This window comes from Onychomys torridus, chromosome 1 (assembly GCF_903995425.1).
Source record: "Onychomys torridus chromosome 1, mOncTor1.1, whole genome shotgun sequence".
NCBI classification, from domain to species: Eukaryota; Metazoa; Chordata; class Mammalia; order Rodentia; family Cricetidae; genus Onychomys; species Onychomys torridus.
The window spans coordinates 163952644-163968715 of record NC_050443.1 but is presented as its reverse complement, the minus strand read 5'-3'; the positions used below and the strand labels follow the sequence as shown (position 1 = coordinate 163968715).

Sequence of the window (16072 nt, the reverse complement as noted above, 5' to 3'; positions counted from 1 at the left end):
ATCTAAATGCTATCCAAACAGCATTTTTAGAGAGCTGGAGAATGAGGGTAAATAATAGAAACTGATGCCTTTCAAATAAAGAAATCTAACTAATCCACACACTTTCCCTCATCTCTCCTCTATAGAACTAGAAGGAAACATGGCTTCCTCCTGTTTCCTTTCTACACTGAGATTCCTAGGTAATGTGAAGGCAAGAGTGTGCCCTTCTTGCTGTTCCCCTTTTAATGGCCACTTTTCTTTTTCTAAGAAACATGTGCCATGCCTTTCTCCTTAAAATTCCTGCACTAAAAGACTGCACCATACTGCACTCCACAAAACGTGCTGATGGCGCCAATTACAAGCCCCCAGTCGAACGCTCCAGCCCCCACCATTCGGGCAGATTTATGCGGACTCTTGCCGACGTTATTACAAGTCAGAGTTTATTGGGAAATTGTTACATTATGCGGAGTGTCTAACAAATTGCTTATGCTGCTATAATTGGATTACAACAGCCGCTTGCTCCCACCGGTAAGATTAGGCAAGTAGGACTCCTGCCGATCTCTGAGCGTTAGCAGTAATTTTATTTGCCTTGCCTCTCTCTTTCCTAACAACATGCCTCTCTCCCTGCCAGCTGTCTGCTGAAAAGGCACAGGCTTGTTCCTTGGCCCTAACAATGCAATTACAGCCCCGCAGATCGCACTGTTTGTGCATTAAGTACAGAGCCAAAACGAGGCGAATTGATCGTTTGACTTTTGGAGAAGCCATGTGATCTCTCTGTGCGGGTGATCCGACATGCATCAGTAGGCAATACTGCAGTCAATTCTTGATGAAGACTTTCCGTTTTCATCCCTCTCCCCCATAACCTTTCCTTTTTCACTGAGGAAGACACTGACTGGGCTCATCTCATGCTGATGTAGATCAATCCACAAAGACAAACTCAATCTTATTGGCTCCCTGGCTAGATAGAAATGTGAACAGGGTCTTCTAGCATCTTGAAGTGCCTCAGCCAGATAGATCAGTGGCTCCCAACAGCTGAATCATGCTGTCTAAAAAAAAAAAAAACACACACACACACACACAAAAAACAAAAAACAAAAACGTTCACAGAGAGTTCACTGAGAAAGAGAAGTTCACACAAGCACTGGAATTGAAAAGGACTGCAGAAAGTTTTTGGGTTCTGACCAAACTGCCTTGGAATGGCTGTGTCAGAAGCTCTGTCTCTCTCTCTTCAAGGGCCATCAAAAAGCAGCAATGAAACCTGTGCCCTGCCTTTCTGCGCAGATCTACTCTGCTGAAGATGCTGGTAGCCAATATGTACAATCAATACAGCTGGACTCTAGGCTTAAGAACAACCAGGATGAACTCCACCCTGGGCAAAGTTTTAAACACATTTTGTTGACAGCTTTCAGTTTCTTGTTTCTTCTTGTATTTTTAACACTGAGTGCCTGTGGAAACAAGACTGTACAGGAACATCATTTAGGGCATCATTTGTGAAGATTCCTGGATGAGTCTGGAGTTCTTAATATCAATTCTTTTTTTGGATTTAAAACAATTTGAATCTGACCAATTTTAACACAGACTAAGCTCTCTGCTGACACCTTCCTTGTCAATGGTATGTGCTACTTCAGGTTTCTGTTATACAACAAATCTGTTATCAATCTGCTAATCCATTTTGTCCCAAGTCTTCTGAGACATAAAGTCATGTACAACTAGAGGGAATATATTTTCATATTATTATTATTATTATTATTATTATTATTATTATTATTATTACTATTATTTTGAGCTGAGGATCGAACCCAGGGCCTTGCGCTTGCTAGGCAAACGCCCTACCACTGAGCTAAATCCCTAACCCTTATTTTCACATTTTTAATTTGACAAATATACGAATTCTAGCCAATAAGAATATTTCTTAAAACCTTGGTAACCACTGACATTAAATTCACGGACCATTTAAAGATGAAGAAAAGATGTTAATTCTGAATTGCATTCTTGCTTTCTTTTAAACAGTATTACACTTCCAAGTTTTCCCAATCACACCAGCCTTGATGACAAGACACAATTTACATCTTGCTGTGTTCACCACAAAGCTAACTGCAGATCTGTCAGAAAGGTCTGTGTGAACAACAGACATCTGACTTCCTACTTGTGGAACAGCATATTAAAGGAGCCTGTTAACATGTAGTTTAAAACTCAGAAGAAACTCTGAACAGCTGAAACGCCTTATAAGCAGCGCAGACCCAGAGGAAGTGCAAACGTCTGCATTGTGAATTGTAGATCTTAATTACCGACGATGGCTGGTACAGCAAGTAGCACGGAGAAGAGTGAGACAGTTGCACTGTTCATGGCTGGCAATAATTCTTCAGGAAAATATTTACTATCAATCAGTTATGAGAAAAGGGACTCTGTGCTCGTAAAACAGCACGTTGCTTCTCATACCAGGACCATTTTGCTTCAGCATAATCTGAATTTAAACAGCTTGTTTCCTGCGGATATAATTTTGGAAATAAATAAAACAAGTCTTCTATCAAAATCTGGAGTGAGTGGGAAGGAACATCACATCTTTCTGTCTCAGTCAGTTTCAAACAGATTATTAGTCTCAAGTAAAAAACAGTAGTAACAAACAACAAAAATACAGAATGTTCACAAGACCATTGAATGGACTTACTCCAAAGAAAGACACAACTTTCCCAATCTAGGCCAGGAATCAAGGTAGAGGTAGGTATTCTAACAACTCATTTTTAACTGTACATGTTTGTGGAAGGGGTGTGAGGTGTAAAGGTAAATTATGGAAAAGCCTAAAACCAAAATTTTCTTTAGTCAATAATTTCAATAAAGTCAGTAATAAGATAACATAAAAATTAATGTTCTCAGTTTTCTTTCATAATTAAAAAACATGAAGGTTGACAATTAGGTACAATGTGATTATAGATTTTAAAGACTAAGCTGACAGTCAATAATGACTATCCATTTAAAGCTATAATAAATATAGAGCTCATCATGTTATCCAAACAAATCTCATAAACACTAGGGCTATGAGCAGATGAAATACTTTAAAAAGCAAACTAGCCAGGGCATGGTGGTACACATTTTTGATTCTAGCACTTGGGAGTCAGAGGCAGATGGATTTATGTGAGTTCAAGGACAGCCTGGTCTATATAGCCAAAGCTACATCAGACAGACCGGAAAAAAAATAAAAATAAAAAAATAAGAGCAAACTATATACAAGACACTTCTACCTGGACCTCTCCCTGCTTTTTTTAAATGTCTCTTTCTTTCTTGACTCTCTTTCTTTCAAGATAAAGATTCAGGAGACTGCAGTCAACCTAAGGTAGCTTAGAAGCAGCTATGCTTTCTTAACATTTTACCGAGAATTAAAAGGGGTGTCTTTTCCACACAGGAACTGCAAAGCTACATGGTAACTGGCAGAGGAAAGCTACACACAAAATACAACAGGGTTCATCCCTGATTTTGAAAAGGACCAATGTCTTCTGTAAAATGCAAACAAGTAATAAAAGGGCTAAGACTACAATTAGTATTTACACCCAAACCAAAATGACTGACCGAAATTCAGTTGCTTTGACTCTAGGGAAAAAGGCTGGCTTCACTGTCTTACAGTGGTCCTCACATGGGGACAGCTGCACACGCAGGCCACCTTGGAGCAGTTTGAATCAGTATTAGATGCTCAACCAGCTTCTGAAGGAAAGCCATCACAGCCACACCACTGCAGCAGACAAAACTACTACTGTTAAGAACTAAAGATGAAGAACAAGAAAGAGAGAAATGCTTAAAGATCTACAGAAATAATTTCCAGTCATTTCTTTCAAAGGTCAAGAAGTAATGAGGTCAAGAGAGACAGCATGACATCATGAGACAGACACAACACGCTTAGAAAGGAAAATTCTCATTGTTACCATGCTAGTGGAGGTTACTGCAATAAACATTTTCTTCAGTTGTGTGTTTTTATTTGATGACTTGGCTCAAATTTGAAGCAATGAACTAGAAGACAGGATGTGGGCCAATAAAAGGAACCAGGAAGTTGGTTGTGTTCCAACTGGAAATTACAGAAGTCATTATTCAATTAGAGTGGTTCAGGGGACAATGAAAGAGAATAGGTGTCAGAATAATGTTGAAACAAGCAAGAATGGGATGAGAAGGTCACCATCTGGGAGCAGGTGAAGCAGACTGATGAGTAGTAACAAGAAAACTTATTTCCTCACCCGAGAGGATGGAAGAATTTACACCACTGTGCCAGATGCCAGAAGATTTCTAACTGTGCACCACTGAAGTAGAAGGCAGAAAAAGAAAAACCAAACAAAATAACAACAACAACAACAAAACCCAAACCCACCCCACACTGTACAAACACACAGCACACGGCTAAGGAGTGTAGAAACACTGGCTTACCAAGTACGCGAGAACAAAAGGAACAGATGCTCAGTTGGCCAGCTCTCAATGAAACTCATTAAAACTGTCACCCTGTCCTTGGATGGTGCTCAGGCTAAGTTTTCGCCTTGTTTAGTCAGAAGTAACTCACTTGTGATGAAAGTGAGAGCAGTATGTTCAAAAAAGGATCAAAAGAACACTTTTTTTGGATCCCCATCTCCATACACCAATGCTAGATATAAAACAGGGTCAAGTAGCACTTAGAAATTATTGTTAAGTAACTGAAAATTAAATGTAACTTATGTTACTCTTCATTTTTTATTTTTTTTAGCAAATTGAGATGTGAACTTAAGACACAATTTGATCAACCTACCTTTTGCAGCTATAATTTAAAATAAATTCTGACATTTCTCATATGGCTAATTCCATTGGCTATAAGCTGTAAGCTTTCAGCTAATAAAACAAGGTCAGAGATTACCATGTGTTTTAGGAAATATAATTCCTGTTGCTCCTGTGTTGTGAATGATTGTGTTCCTCCCTAACCACCTAATGTGTGAGAACAGAGTCTTCACAAACAGAATTAGAGCCCTAACCTAAGCAATAAGTAAGTGAACAAATGGATTACTAAGAGAACCCAGAGGGCTTGGCTCATCCCTTCCATCCTGAGACTACAGAAAGGCTCCATCTATGAAGAAGAGTAACCTTTCAACTAGACATTGAATCAACTGTGATCTTCCCACTTCGAGAACTATAAAAAGTAAGTTGTTAATACATTACCCTGTTTATTTTTTTGTTGTAAGACAGCTCTTCCTGAATTTCATAACAAAGGCAGAACCCACATGACATAAAGTCCTGTCTCTAATAATGATAGTAAATAAGGGCCCGTACATATTCACAAGGGACTAAGCAGAAAGTTGGGGAAGCTGTAAAACAACAAACCCCTATATGGAAATAAAAGCTATTTTTGCATAAAAATGAAGACAAACTCTAGAAATATAACTCATACTGAACATTATCCCCAGGAGGGTAAAACTAACAAAAAGCTCCCCCCAGTCAATCTAGAAAGTTGAAAGAAAAATTTAAGATTTCTAATTTTAAAAAGAATTTAAAAAATTTATTTTGTATGTATGGGTATTTTGCCTATATGTATGTCTGTGTACTAATTTTAAAATTGTTTTGTATCTAGAGATGTAACACACATTTATACATGAAGAAAGACACTTGTCTACTCAAAATCACCAAATGTGACGTTTCTGAAGTAGCAGCGGCACACTGCAGCCATCCCCTGCTGCTCAAACCGCTCTGCCAGCCTATTTCTGACATGCTGCACTCAGGAGGCAGAGATGGGCAGATCTCGAGACCAGCCTGGTCTACATTGTGAGGTTCAAGACAGCCAAGGCTACACAGAGAGACCCTGTCTCAAAAGAACCAAAAACCAAAACAAAGAACAAAACAAACAAACAAACAAGCCCCAAAGGAAGTTACAAAACAAACTGTTCATTATCTTATACAAATCTTACTGAGCAGTGTGACTGGGTAATCAAGATTCTGTTGCAACTGAAGAGACAGAAAAGCCAACTTTCCGTTACTCTGTATAAAGTGATGTCTGCTTATATTCTCTTCATAAATGTATGATCCTATATAGTCTGTGGTACCAACACTGGATAAAGACAATTAATTACAGGCTCTCTGCCCACTCCTCAGGATGTAGTTCTCAACTACGGCAACAGTACCTGTCTGCTTGCTACCATATTACCATTATGGTGATAATGGACTAAACCTCTGAAACTGTAAGCAAACCCCAAATTAAATGCTTTCTTTCATTAAAAAAAAAAAAAAAAAAAGGCAATTACAGATGTCGCATTGTGCCAATGTGGTCTGATGTTAGCTCGTGAACGCTGTTCCTCACCTTGGCCACACAATTTTCAGTCTTCATAGCAGTACTTGTCAGACATACTGTCTCTTGGTTTATGCAGAGCCTGGCACAGCTGTTGTAAGTCTGTAGAGACAATTTAAGAAAAAAAAAATCATGTGTTTTGTTTTAGATACTGAAATACTGACAGACATAGCTGTCAGAGTCTCTTCTATTTCTCTAAATCAATATACAATTCTATTTCTAAATTTGAGATTTGTGGTTGCTGAGGGACCAAGTAGAGAAGAGGCAAGAACGGAGCCCATAAAAGCCAATGGTGTGCCCATGGTCAAGTAAGCAGGGAATTCATGGTATGAATGGGAGATAGAGGATTGGATATACATCTTTTAAAATGCAAACTTTAGTCAGATATGGTATAATCTCAGCACTATAGATGCCAATGTGGGAAGATTGTAAGTCTGAAGCTAGCCTGGGCAGCATAGTGATACTGTGTCTGAAACTAAAAGAAATAACAAAATAAATGTAAAATTTAAGAACCCATGCTGTTTAAAATAGCAATTAACTATCAGTCAGGCATGATGACACACACCTGTAAACTAATCACTGAGGAGGGGTGTGAACTCAAAGCCAGATCAGGCTATACAACCAGTTCCAGACCAGCCTGGATTACTAGCTGGACCACAACAGCCAAAGAAAGCAAGAATGAAAGAAAGAGTAGGTCTGAAGCATACTTTGGAGACTGATTAGAAGAAAATTAAAACCAGAACTCTAGGAAATAGACACAAATACTGACTATAGCACAGTCTTCCTTCATGGTGAAAAATGCTTATTTCCCTGCCCTCCCAACAGGGTTTCTCTGAGTAGCCCTGGCTGTACTGGAACTCAAGAGATCCACCTGCCTTTGCCTGAGTGCTGGGATTAAAGGAGTGCACCACCCACACATAGCTAAAACACATTATTCATTCATTCATTCATTCATTCGTTTGGCTTTTCAAGACAGGGTTTTGCTGTGTTGTCCTGGCTGTCCTGGAACTCATTAGACCAGGCTGGCCTCAAACTCACAGAGATTCACCTGCCTCTGCCTCCTGAATGCTGGAGTTAAAGGCGTGCGCCGCCGCCGCCACCACCACCTAGCTGCAGTAAGTGCTCTTAACCTCTGAGCCCTCTCCAGAGCCCAGTTATCCCTTTTTGAGACAGAATCTCACAATACAGTCCTGGCTGTACTTAGCCTTGTGGCAATCCCTCCTGCCTCAGCCTCCTGCATGTGCTTCCTACCTAAAGTTGTTGAGGATGGTATAGAGTCTATACCAGAGGCCACTGTTCCCCACTTGTTGGTGCCATCAGAATCACTTGCTGAAGCACAATTTCCAGCAGGCGCTGACTCTGCTGGCTTGGGAAAGGTGTTTGAGAAGTGACTTAAATATCTGTGTTGGAATTAAGGTGACAACAGTTAAGCCATGATCACTTAACATTAATTTTAAAAGCGCTACTTTATGAATTAAGATAAGTTTCAGATTTATAGAAGTTACAAAGTTTTCTTTTCCCTTTCTCAACTCAGCTTCCCCTAATATGATATCTCAGAGAACACTTATCAAAACTAAGAAACTGGAGCTGCAGATGTAACTCAGTGGTAGACTACACACTTGCCTAGCATGCATTAGGCTCTAGGTTCAAACCTCACAGCACAACACTCAGAGAAGTTAACTTAGAGCCAGGCATGGTGGCATATATCTCCAGACACAGCACTTCAGTGGCTGATAGAAGAGGAGGACAAGTTAAAGCCAACCTGGGCTACATACACAGGAAGACTGTTTGGGAGGGAAGTTTTTTTAAAGAGAGAACGAGAGGGGGAGAGAGAGAGGGAGAGAGTTCCTCTGTCTCAGAGGTCAGAGGGGTGTGCTCCTTTGGAGCAGTGGTTCTCAACCTGTGGGTTACAACCCCTTTGGGGTTGAATGATCCTTTCACAGGGATTCCCAAACACCATTGGAAAACACAGATAGTTATCAACAGTAGGAAGTAGTAACAAAAGTAACATTATGGTTGGGGTCAGCACACATGAGGAACTGTAGTAAGGGTCACAGCATGGGGAAGGCTGAGAACCGCTGCCTTGGAGGTGTGAGCCACCTGATGTGGGATCTGAACTTGGATCCTCTGCTAGAGCAGGGTCCTCTTAACCATCTGAGCCACTTCTCCAGCCCTGGGTAAAGTCTTCAATTAAAAAGGCATGTGTGTGAACTTGATAGTGTATGAAGTAGACTAACACAGGGTTCAGTTTCCCAGTCTCCTCCTGTCGGGAGCTTTATTTGCATGTGTTTGTCATACCTCCTCAGTCTTCTATAATCTGGCACAAGTTCTCAGTTTTCCTTGTCTTTCATGACTGACACTTCTAAAGCAGTTAATCAATAGGATCTCCCTCAGCTCACGATCAGAACGAGGTCATTACTGAAGGATACATGTGAGATGACAGGCCCCTTCCTTCTCAGGGCATCAAATCAACAGATGCTTTAACAGTTCTAGTGATCACTTGGTCTCACTATGAATGTGTAATTTCCCCTTTGGGAGTTACTAAATACACTAGAGAAAATATTTTGAGGGTATGAAAATAGTTTCTATTTTAAATTTCACCTGCTAATTCTAGTATCTTTTGAAGGATCTTGCCTCTAGTAATTTTCTAATGGTGAATCTTAAATTTCTTTTACCTTCTACATTTTTATAAATTGGAATCCTTCTATAGGGGAGAGTTGTATCTTCTCACATTTATTTATTCACTCACTTGTCTGTTTATAAAAGTATAAACAGAATTTTAAAATTTGCTTTTGACCAATTATTATTATTTTTAAAAAAATTGGTAGGGAAAAAAAACCCTTTTCATCTGTAGTCTGAGTTCTCCCTAACAATATTATGAAGAGTTTTGTTTTAAACAAGCTGAAACTTTTCTTGTTTTATTGATTTATCATTGAACTTATTTCAACATATATTAAAAGCATTCTTGAAATTTTTGTTTCTTTTATGTGTATGAATATTTTGCTGGCATGCATATATGTACAATGCACGTGTATGTGTGCCTGGTACCTGAAGAAGCCAGAAGAATACACCAGAACCCCTGGATCTAGAGTTATGGACAACTGTAAATTTTCATGTGGGTGCTGGGAACTGAACCTGGGTCCTCTCCAAAAATATCAAGTGATCTTAACCCCTAACCCATCTCTCTGGTTCCATTAAAATTATTCTTACAAAATATTTTTAAAATGCACATGAATTAATAAACATTTATTGAATAAACAAATAAACTTTAAGGCAAAGAATTCTGGTTCTTTCAGCAGGGTGGTGGTCCATGCTTGTAATCCCAGGATTTAGGAATTAGCATGGGCTACATAAACCATGTCAAAAGCGGGGGTGGTCAGGTAGAGAAACACAACAAAAGAATTCTGATTCCAATAATGGCAGAAATGTTACAATGAATTAACCTTTCTTTGAATAATAGCCTAACTTTTTTTAAAGATTTATTTATTTATTATGTACACAGTATTCTGCTTGCCTGTATGCCTGCACATTAGAAGAGGGCGCCAGATCTCATTACAGATGGTTGTGAGCCACCATGTGGTTGCTGGGAATTGAACTCAGGACCTCTGGAAGAACAGCCGGTGCTCTTAACCTCTGAGCCTTCTCTCCAGCCGGATAATGCTTAACTAAAGTAAACTATTTTTAAAACTATGTGAGGCACTGAAGATTGACAAAATGGGTGAAAAAGGGAGAGGGTGCTGGAAAAGAACCACATTGGGTGAGATGTGAGCTGTGTTTCCCCTGGAAGCATTCAAAGTCCAGTTGGTGCAAAGTGAAGGTGAATGCAACAGCTAGGAAGCCACAGCCGACTGCGTTGAGCTTTCAAAGCATAGGGTTCAGAACTGCCACAGTGGCTGGCAATTGAGAACAGAGATCCCACAGAGGAGAGAGCCACAGGGAAAGGAAAGGAAACACATTTAAATTCTCCTCGAGTCCATGTTTAATCCCCAAACCACACACATTAAGGGAGACTGAGCATTCCAAGGGAAAGAGTACCTGGAAGGCTGAAAGGAGCCAAGACTCTAGCTTATGCCCAGGAGAACAGGTAAGAATTTAGATTTGATTCCTACCTCAGAGGGATACAGAAAGAATCTCAGGCTTCTCCGAGACACTGAAAAAAGATCAAGAGTTGAGATAGAAAAACATTCTAGGTCTAAGGGATCTGCTTTATGCATATGAGTAAAACAAACACACCTGTCTTTTTCAGATGTACGGCCAAGGCTCCACACAGTCACACTGAGCTGCTAGTATTTTTATCAGATTCAGATGTTTCTACAATGAATCATTTACACTATCTGCTATCTAATATAAAAATCACAACACTTGTAGAGCAGTCAAGAAGAAATATATAAAAAAAAAAATGACCTACTTGAACAGCACTAAAGAGGTCTTTAATCTGTTCAATGAAATGATTAAATGAAAGATGATGATCACAATGAGTAAACAGATGAGGAAATTTTCACCAGAGAAAGGAAAACCTAGAGAGACAGTATGGTGGTGTACACCTATAATTCAAGCCTGTATGTAACTCCAGCTCCAAGAAATCTGATACCCTCTTCTTGCACATTAAATCCACAGGCATGCATACCTGTGGACACAGACACAGACACACAGACTTTTTTTTTTTTTTAAGGGAAATACAAGACAAATCTGGACATAAGTCAAAGTTACAGAAAAAGAGGCTCTCAGGCAATCTGGAAAAACTGCACATTAAAATAAAAAGATATTTGAGGAGGCTGAGACAGGAGGATTGTTGAGAGTTGGAGGCCACCATGGACTGACTATAAACTGTGTTCTACATGGCATAGTCTATAAAGGTAGACTTTTTCTGAAGAAGGAAGGAAGAAAGGAAGGAGGGAAGAAGCCAGGAGAGTTGTATTGGAAGTCAGCCTTTGATACACAGTGAGATGCTGGTTCAAAACAAATGTGGCGAGCATGAGCCACAATTCCAGCAGAGGATCAAGAGTTCAGTATCTGAGAATCTGTCTTGAAAAAACCAAAACCGGGGGGCTGGAGAAACAGTTCAGTGGTTAAGAGTACATCCTACTCATGTAGGGGGTCCAAGATGGGCAACACTTCCCAACTCATTTATAAGACCAGCATAATCCTGACACCAAACTCTGCCAAAGACATTACAAAGAAAACTTCAGACCAATATCTTTAAGTGCACAGAGAAAAAATTCTTAATAAAGTCAACTTGAGTAATTACCAAATTAACAGAATGGGGGCAGGGCTCCAGACAACATTTCAGATTTTTAGAAAGTTTTTAACTAGGGGCTGAGAGATAACTCAGCAGTTAAGTCCGCACACACTGCTCTTCCAGAAGACTTGACTTCTCTTCCCAGTTCCTGCATTGGGGGCTCATTACTTCCTATAACTGTGTTCCAAGGTATCCAAGGCCTCTGGTCTTTAAGAGCACCTAACTCATATGCACATACAGATTTTTAAAAATTCTTAACTAAATTAAACACCTACTTATAGTTTTTTTTTTTTTTTTTAAAGTCAGACACCTGGGAATTAACGGTAAATTCTTTAATTCATAATGGGCATCTAGAAATACCCAACTAACACTATGCATAATGATGGAAGATTTAACACTATCCCCCGAAAACTAGGAACAAGGGAAGACACTCTTGTCACATCAATTCAGCATACTTTGGAAGTCAAAGTCATTAAAAATAGAGCAAAGAAAAGAGACAAAAAGCAATTAAGTTATAAAAAGTATTCATAAAAATAAAATTATGGCTGGGCAGTGCTGGTGCATATCTTTAATCCCAGCACATGGGAGGCAGAGGCAGGTGCATCTCTGTGAGTTCAAGGCCAGCTTGGTCTACAGAATCAGTTCCAGGACAATACAGAGAAACCCTGTCTCCTGCTGGGCGGTGGTGGCACACGCCTTTAATCCCAGTACTTGGGAGGTAGAGGCAGGCAGATCTCTGTGGGTTCGAGGCCAGCCTGGGCTACAGAGTTCCAGGAAAGACGCAAAGCTATTCAGAGAAACGCTGTCTCGAAAAACAAAAAAAACAAAAAAAGAAAAAACAAAACAAACAAACAAACAAAAGCTGTCACGAAACCTTGTCTTGGATAAAATAAAATAAAAACTAATAAATAAATAAAGTAAGTAAGTAAAATAAAATTATGAGGGATGGTTTATAGCTTGGTGGCTGAACACATGCAAAAGAAAAAAAAAGGTAAAAGCTTTAAAAAATTTGGGGGGAGCAGCAAGGTGGCCTGGTGGGTAAAGGTGCCTGCCTTGTGTTCTAGTTTAAATGGTAGAAGGGGAGAACCGATTCCAGGCTGTCCTATGATCTCCACACGTGTGCTGTATGTAGCAGGCACATACACACACGTATGCACATACAAAATAAAGAAATGTAGACTTTTAAAAAAAAGTTATGAAGGGGAGCTGGATATGGTGACTCACACCTGTAACAGCAGAATTCAGTGGTTGAAACAGGATTGTTTCAAGTTCAAGACCAGCCTGAGCTTCAAGGTAAGTGCCATGCCAGCCAGGAACTTGTCTCAAAGAACAAAACAAATTTATGAATGCTAGAATAATTCATTTCATTCAAACTTTCCTCTCCTTCGTGAATGACTTCTAATATGCTCAAGGGAACATTAGGTTGAGTCAGAAAACCTACTCTAGCACTAAGTGTCCAGAGTAGAGAATTGCTTTTTGGTAATTCATCTGTAAAATGGGTACATGACCTATTTTATACTTATGTTCCAAAGAAACAGCATAGACAAGTGGCTAAAATGTGCCAGTCTTTTGACCACACTATAGTTAAAAAGCCTCAAACAATATTTACTATTATAAGATTCCTTCCATTTTGAAATCAAACTAGTGAATATAATAGCTGCAGGCAAGCTAGGCTTTGTCCCCATGCAACATTTGAAAAGGTAGCTTCATTGCTGAACCAGAGGCAGAGAGTTCTGCGTTGGAGTACTTTAATATGTTTTTATATTGCATATAAAGCACATAAGCATAAACCAGTAAGATGCCTGGCTGAAAACTACCTTCTTTGTGAAAGCAGGCTGTAATTCTGAACAAGTTTTCAATTTTCACACTGCTGCTAGGGTAAAACATTTTAAAGAGTTTAATTTTTTACAATGGATTCAATGACATAGGATTATCTAACAAAGTAATGGCTAATCAATAGAAGGTTTAGTTGTCAGGTGAAACATATAACACACTAAAAGGGATTGATTGCCAGGCTTCCCCTTATTTACTAGAAGGTATATATTTAAAATGACACAAACTTGTTACCAGGCTGCATTCTTTTAACCTTGCAGAGGGCTGCTTAAGAAATCTGTTCAACAGCCCTATAGCAAAACAAGATAAAGTATAATGAAAATGCTTAAGAGACTGGGGGTGTGGTGGGGGCCCAGGGACCTTTAGATATACAGTAACATCAAATCATGTCCCAGGCAGGAATATGGGCTAGAAAAATCAAATTACAAAACAACTGCAGGGAAGCTGGGACCGGGCCTTCCAAAGGCCCTGCAGAGGCTGCCGAATCCCAGTCCAAGACACAAGCCTTCCCTCAGCGAGGGCTCCTCACCTTCCTAGTGCCCCCCTTCTTTCTGACCCCAACCATAAAACTGTATTTGTTGCTACTTCATAACTGTAATTTCACTACTGTTAGGAACTGCAATGTAACTATCTGATATGTGACCCCATGAAAGGGTCAATTGATCCCTAAGGGGCACGACCCACAGGTTGAAAACCACTGCTCTAACTGCTTCCCTTCCCATGTTGATCTAAGGACAGATTTTTATTTTTACTTTGTTAGAGTGTGTGCAGCTGGGCACAATCGGCTTCCCATCCTCTTTCCCTTCTTCTCCTTTTTAAAAAATGGTGTATCCAGATTAAGCACTGAACACAAAATGAATTGGGCCCATATGGACTTTGACCAGCACATAAGCTATTTCCTTTATAATTTATTCACAGTATCTCAACTCTCTATATGAAAATACACTTTTTATGGTCATTACAACCCAGGAGTTCAATAATATGTTTTCTACTAAGTCAGTGATTACACAATTTATCAAAGAATGATTACACTGAAATAAAAATAAAACAAAGCGCTAACCCCCTATACGGTCTTCTTTCCTCAAAGTAATTTTAAGAAAGCTGGTTATTAAATTGCTTCTTTTTGAAGAAGGGTTTTTGTAGCTGGGCACAGATTGCCAAACCATGCTGGGGCGTTTGTTGTTGCCCCCCCCCCAGTGTTATTAGGCGCTGAAGAATTCAGCAGAAAGGGGAGTTATATAAACAAATCACTTCATCAGACTCAGAAAGATCACTTTTGTCTTACTTAAGAGACCTACATTAATTACCTTTAAGATCTTTTACACAGACTATTTAAAATATGTACAATTTATTTATTTATTTCAAATGAGGTGCTTCTTCCAAAGTATTAAATAATGTCTACAAATGCAAAAGCATTTTTTAAATAGGTAATTAAAACAGATGACTAAAATTAAGTCAAGCTGCAAAACATTACCCAGAATGCACTGTGGTGTGTGTGTGTGTGTGTGTGTGTGTGTGTATGTTTAATAAACATCTCAGGCAGTTGTTGTTTTTTTCCCCATCCAAAGCCCAAAGCACTTCAGGAAGAAGAAAAGAGGAGGTAGGAAGTTCCAAAGGGTAAAACACAAATATATAATGAAATAATGCTGACCCCTAAAGTATTTACAAGATAGTCCCTTAAGTATAGTTTGTCATGTTGCAATTACACCTTGCCTACTGCCAAGACAAAGTGCTTACTATTACCACTAGAGGGAGAAGTGTCAACACAAAGCAACAGCAAACAGGGAATGGGTTTTCTTGAGCAATTCTAAGAACAAAGCTCCCTTGGCTGTGTGTACCTTCTAATTACTCAACACAATTAAAATGACTAACCTAAAACAAATAGAAGAAACTGACTGCCTGATAGCAGGGACTTCATTAAACCTTTCCCCTCATTAATCAAATCAGAAAGAAGAGAATGCCATCAGACTCAAACATTGGATCTGATAAAGGCAGTGAATTCTGTGAGGTTTCATTCCTTTCTTTTAGGGAGAAATGACTCTTGAAAAAGCAATGTTGTGGTATTTCCCCATCTGGATGCTGCCTGAAAACAAACTGTCCTCCAAAGAACAGAACACCGTATGTCTTCTCTCAGCTTACTGCTTTATGAACGACTTGTTGTTGCTGTTTTGTTAATACACACTCTGATGTAATTTTCTGTCTGTGATGTGCATCGTCTTCCTACTTGCCAACTGTAGAAAGGAGACAAGGCCATTCATGCTTCCACTGGCTCTTTTAATGTTACAATCCTCTACGGTGATGCTTAGAACAATGTAGGGATTTTTATCAGGGGAGAAGAAAATCTCAGGCAAGGGAAACAGTTACTTATTCCTTCCAAAAGACTCACATAGCTCCTTTTGCAAGGCCCAGTCGTTAACAGAAGATGACAACAGGTTCATTTTTCTTTTGGCTGACAATTGTGACTTTTTTTGCAGCAACACGCAAGGTGTTGAAAACCTGGCAGCTGTTACCTCCTGGGATGAAGATACTTTTTTATCCTCCCTTGACAGTTTAACTCAGTGGGTCAGCACCTTTAAAGACTGCAAAGTATCCTTGAAGAGGATGGAAGCTTGAATTACTGCTCCCTCCCTAATCAATGTAAACCCTCACTGCAGGTGAAGTCTCCATCTATAGAGGTGCACAGAGGAGGAAAATGTAATGCCCTGAGCCAGATGGTTTTTATCTTGTTTTTTAAAGAA

The 16072-nt window shown here is 39.4% G+C and overlaps 1 protein-coding gene across 7 annotated transcripts in view; it reads right to left on the bottom strand.

The window, feature by feature from the left end:
* The window catches only part of Btrc (beta-transducin repeat containing E3 ubiquitin protein ligase), a 181437-nt gene that overhangs the window by 57503 nt on the left and 107862 nt on the right, over positions 1-16072 (bottom strand). For 5 of the 7 annotated variants that reach the window (XM_036170838.1, XM_036170789.1, XM_036170810.1 and 2 more), the window contains one exon: positions 6275-6364. The exons of 1 other annotated variant lie outside the window; for it this stretch is intronic. In XM_036170838.1, coding sequence (XP_036026731.1) covers positions 6275-6364 — 90 coding nt within the window. Of the gene's footprint in view, positions 1-6274; positions 6365-10371; positions 10414-16072 lie in introns of those variants that run through there. One more of the 7 variants, XM_036170846.1, reaches the window with a different exon arrangement.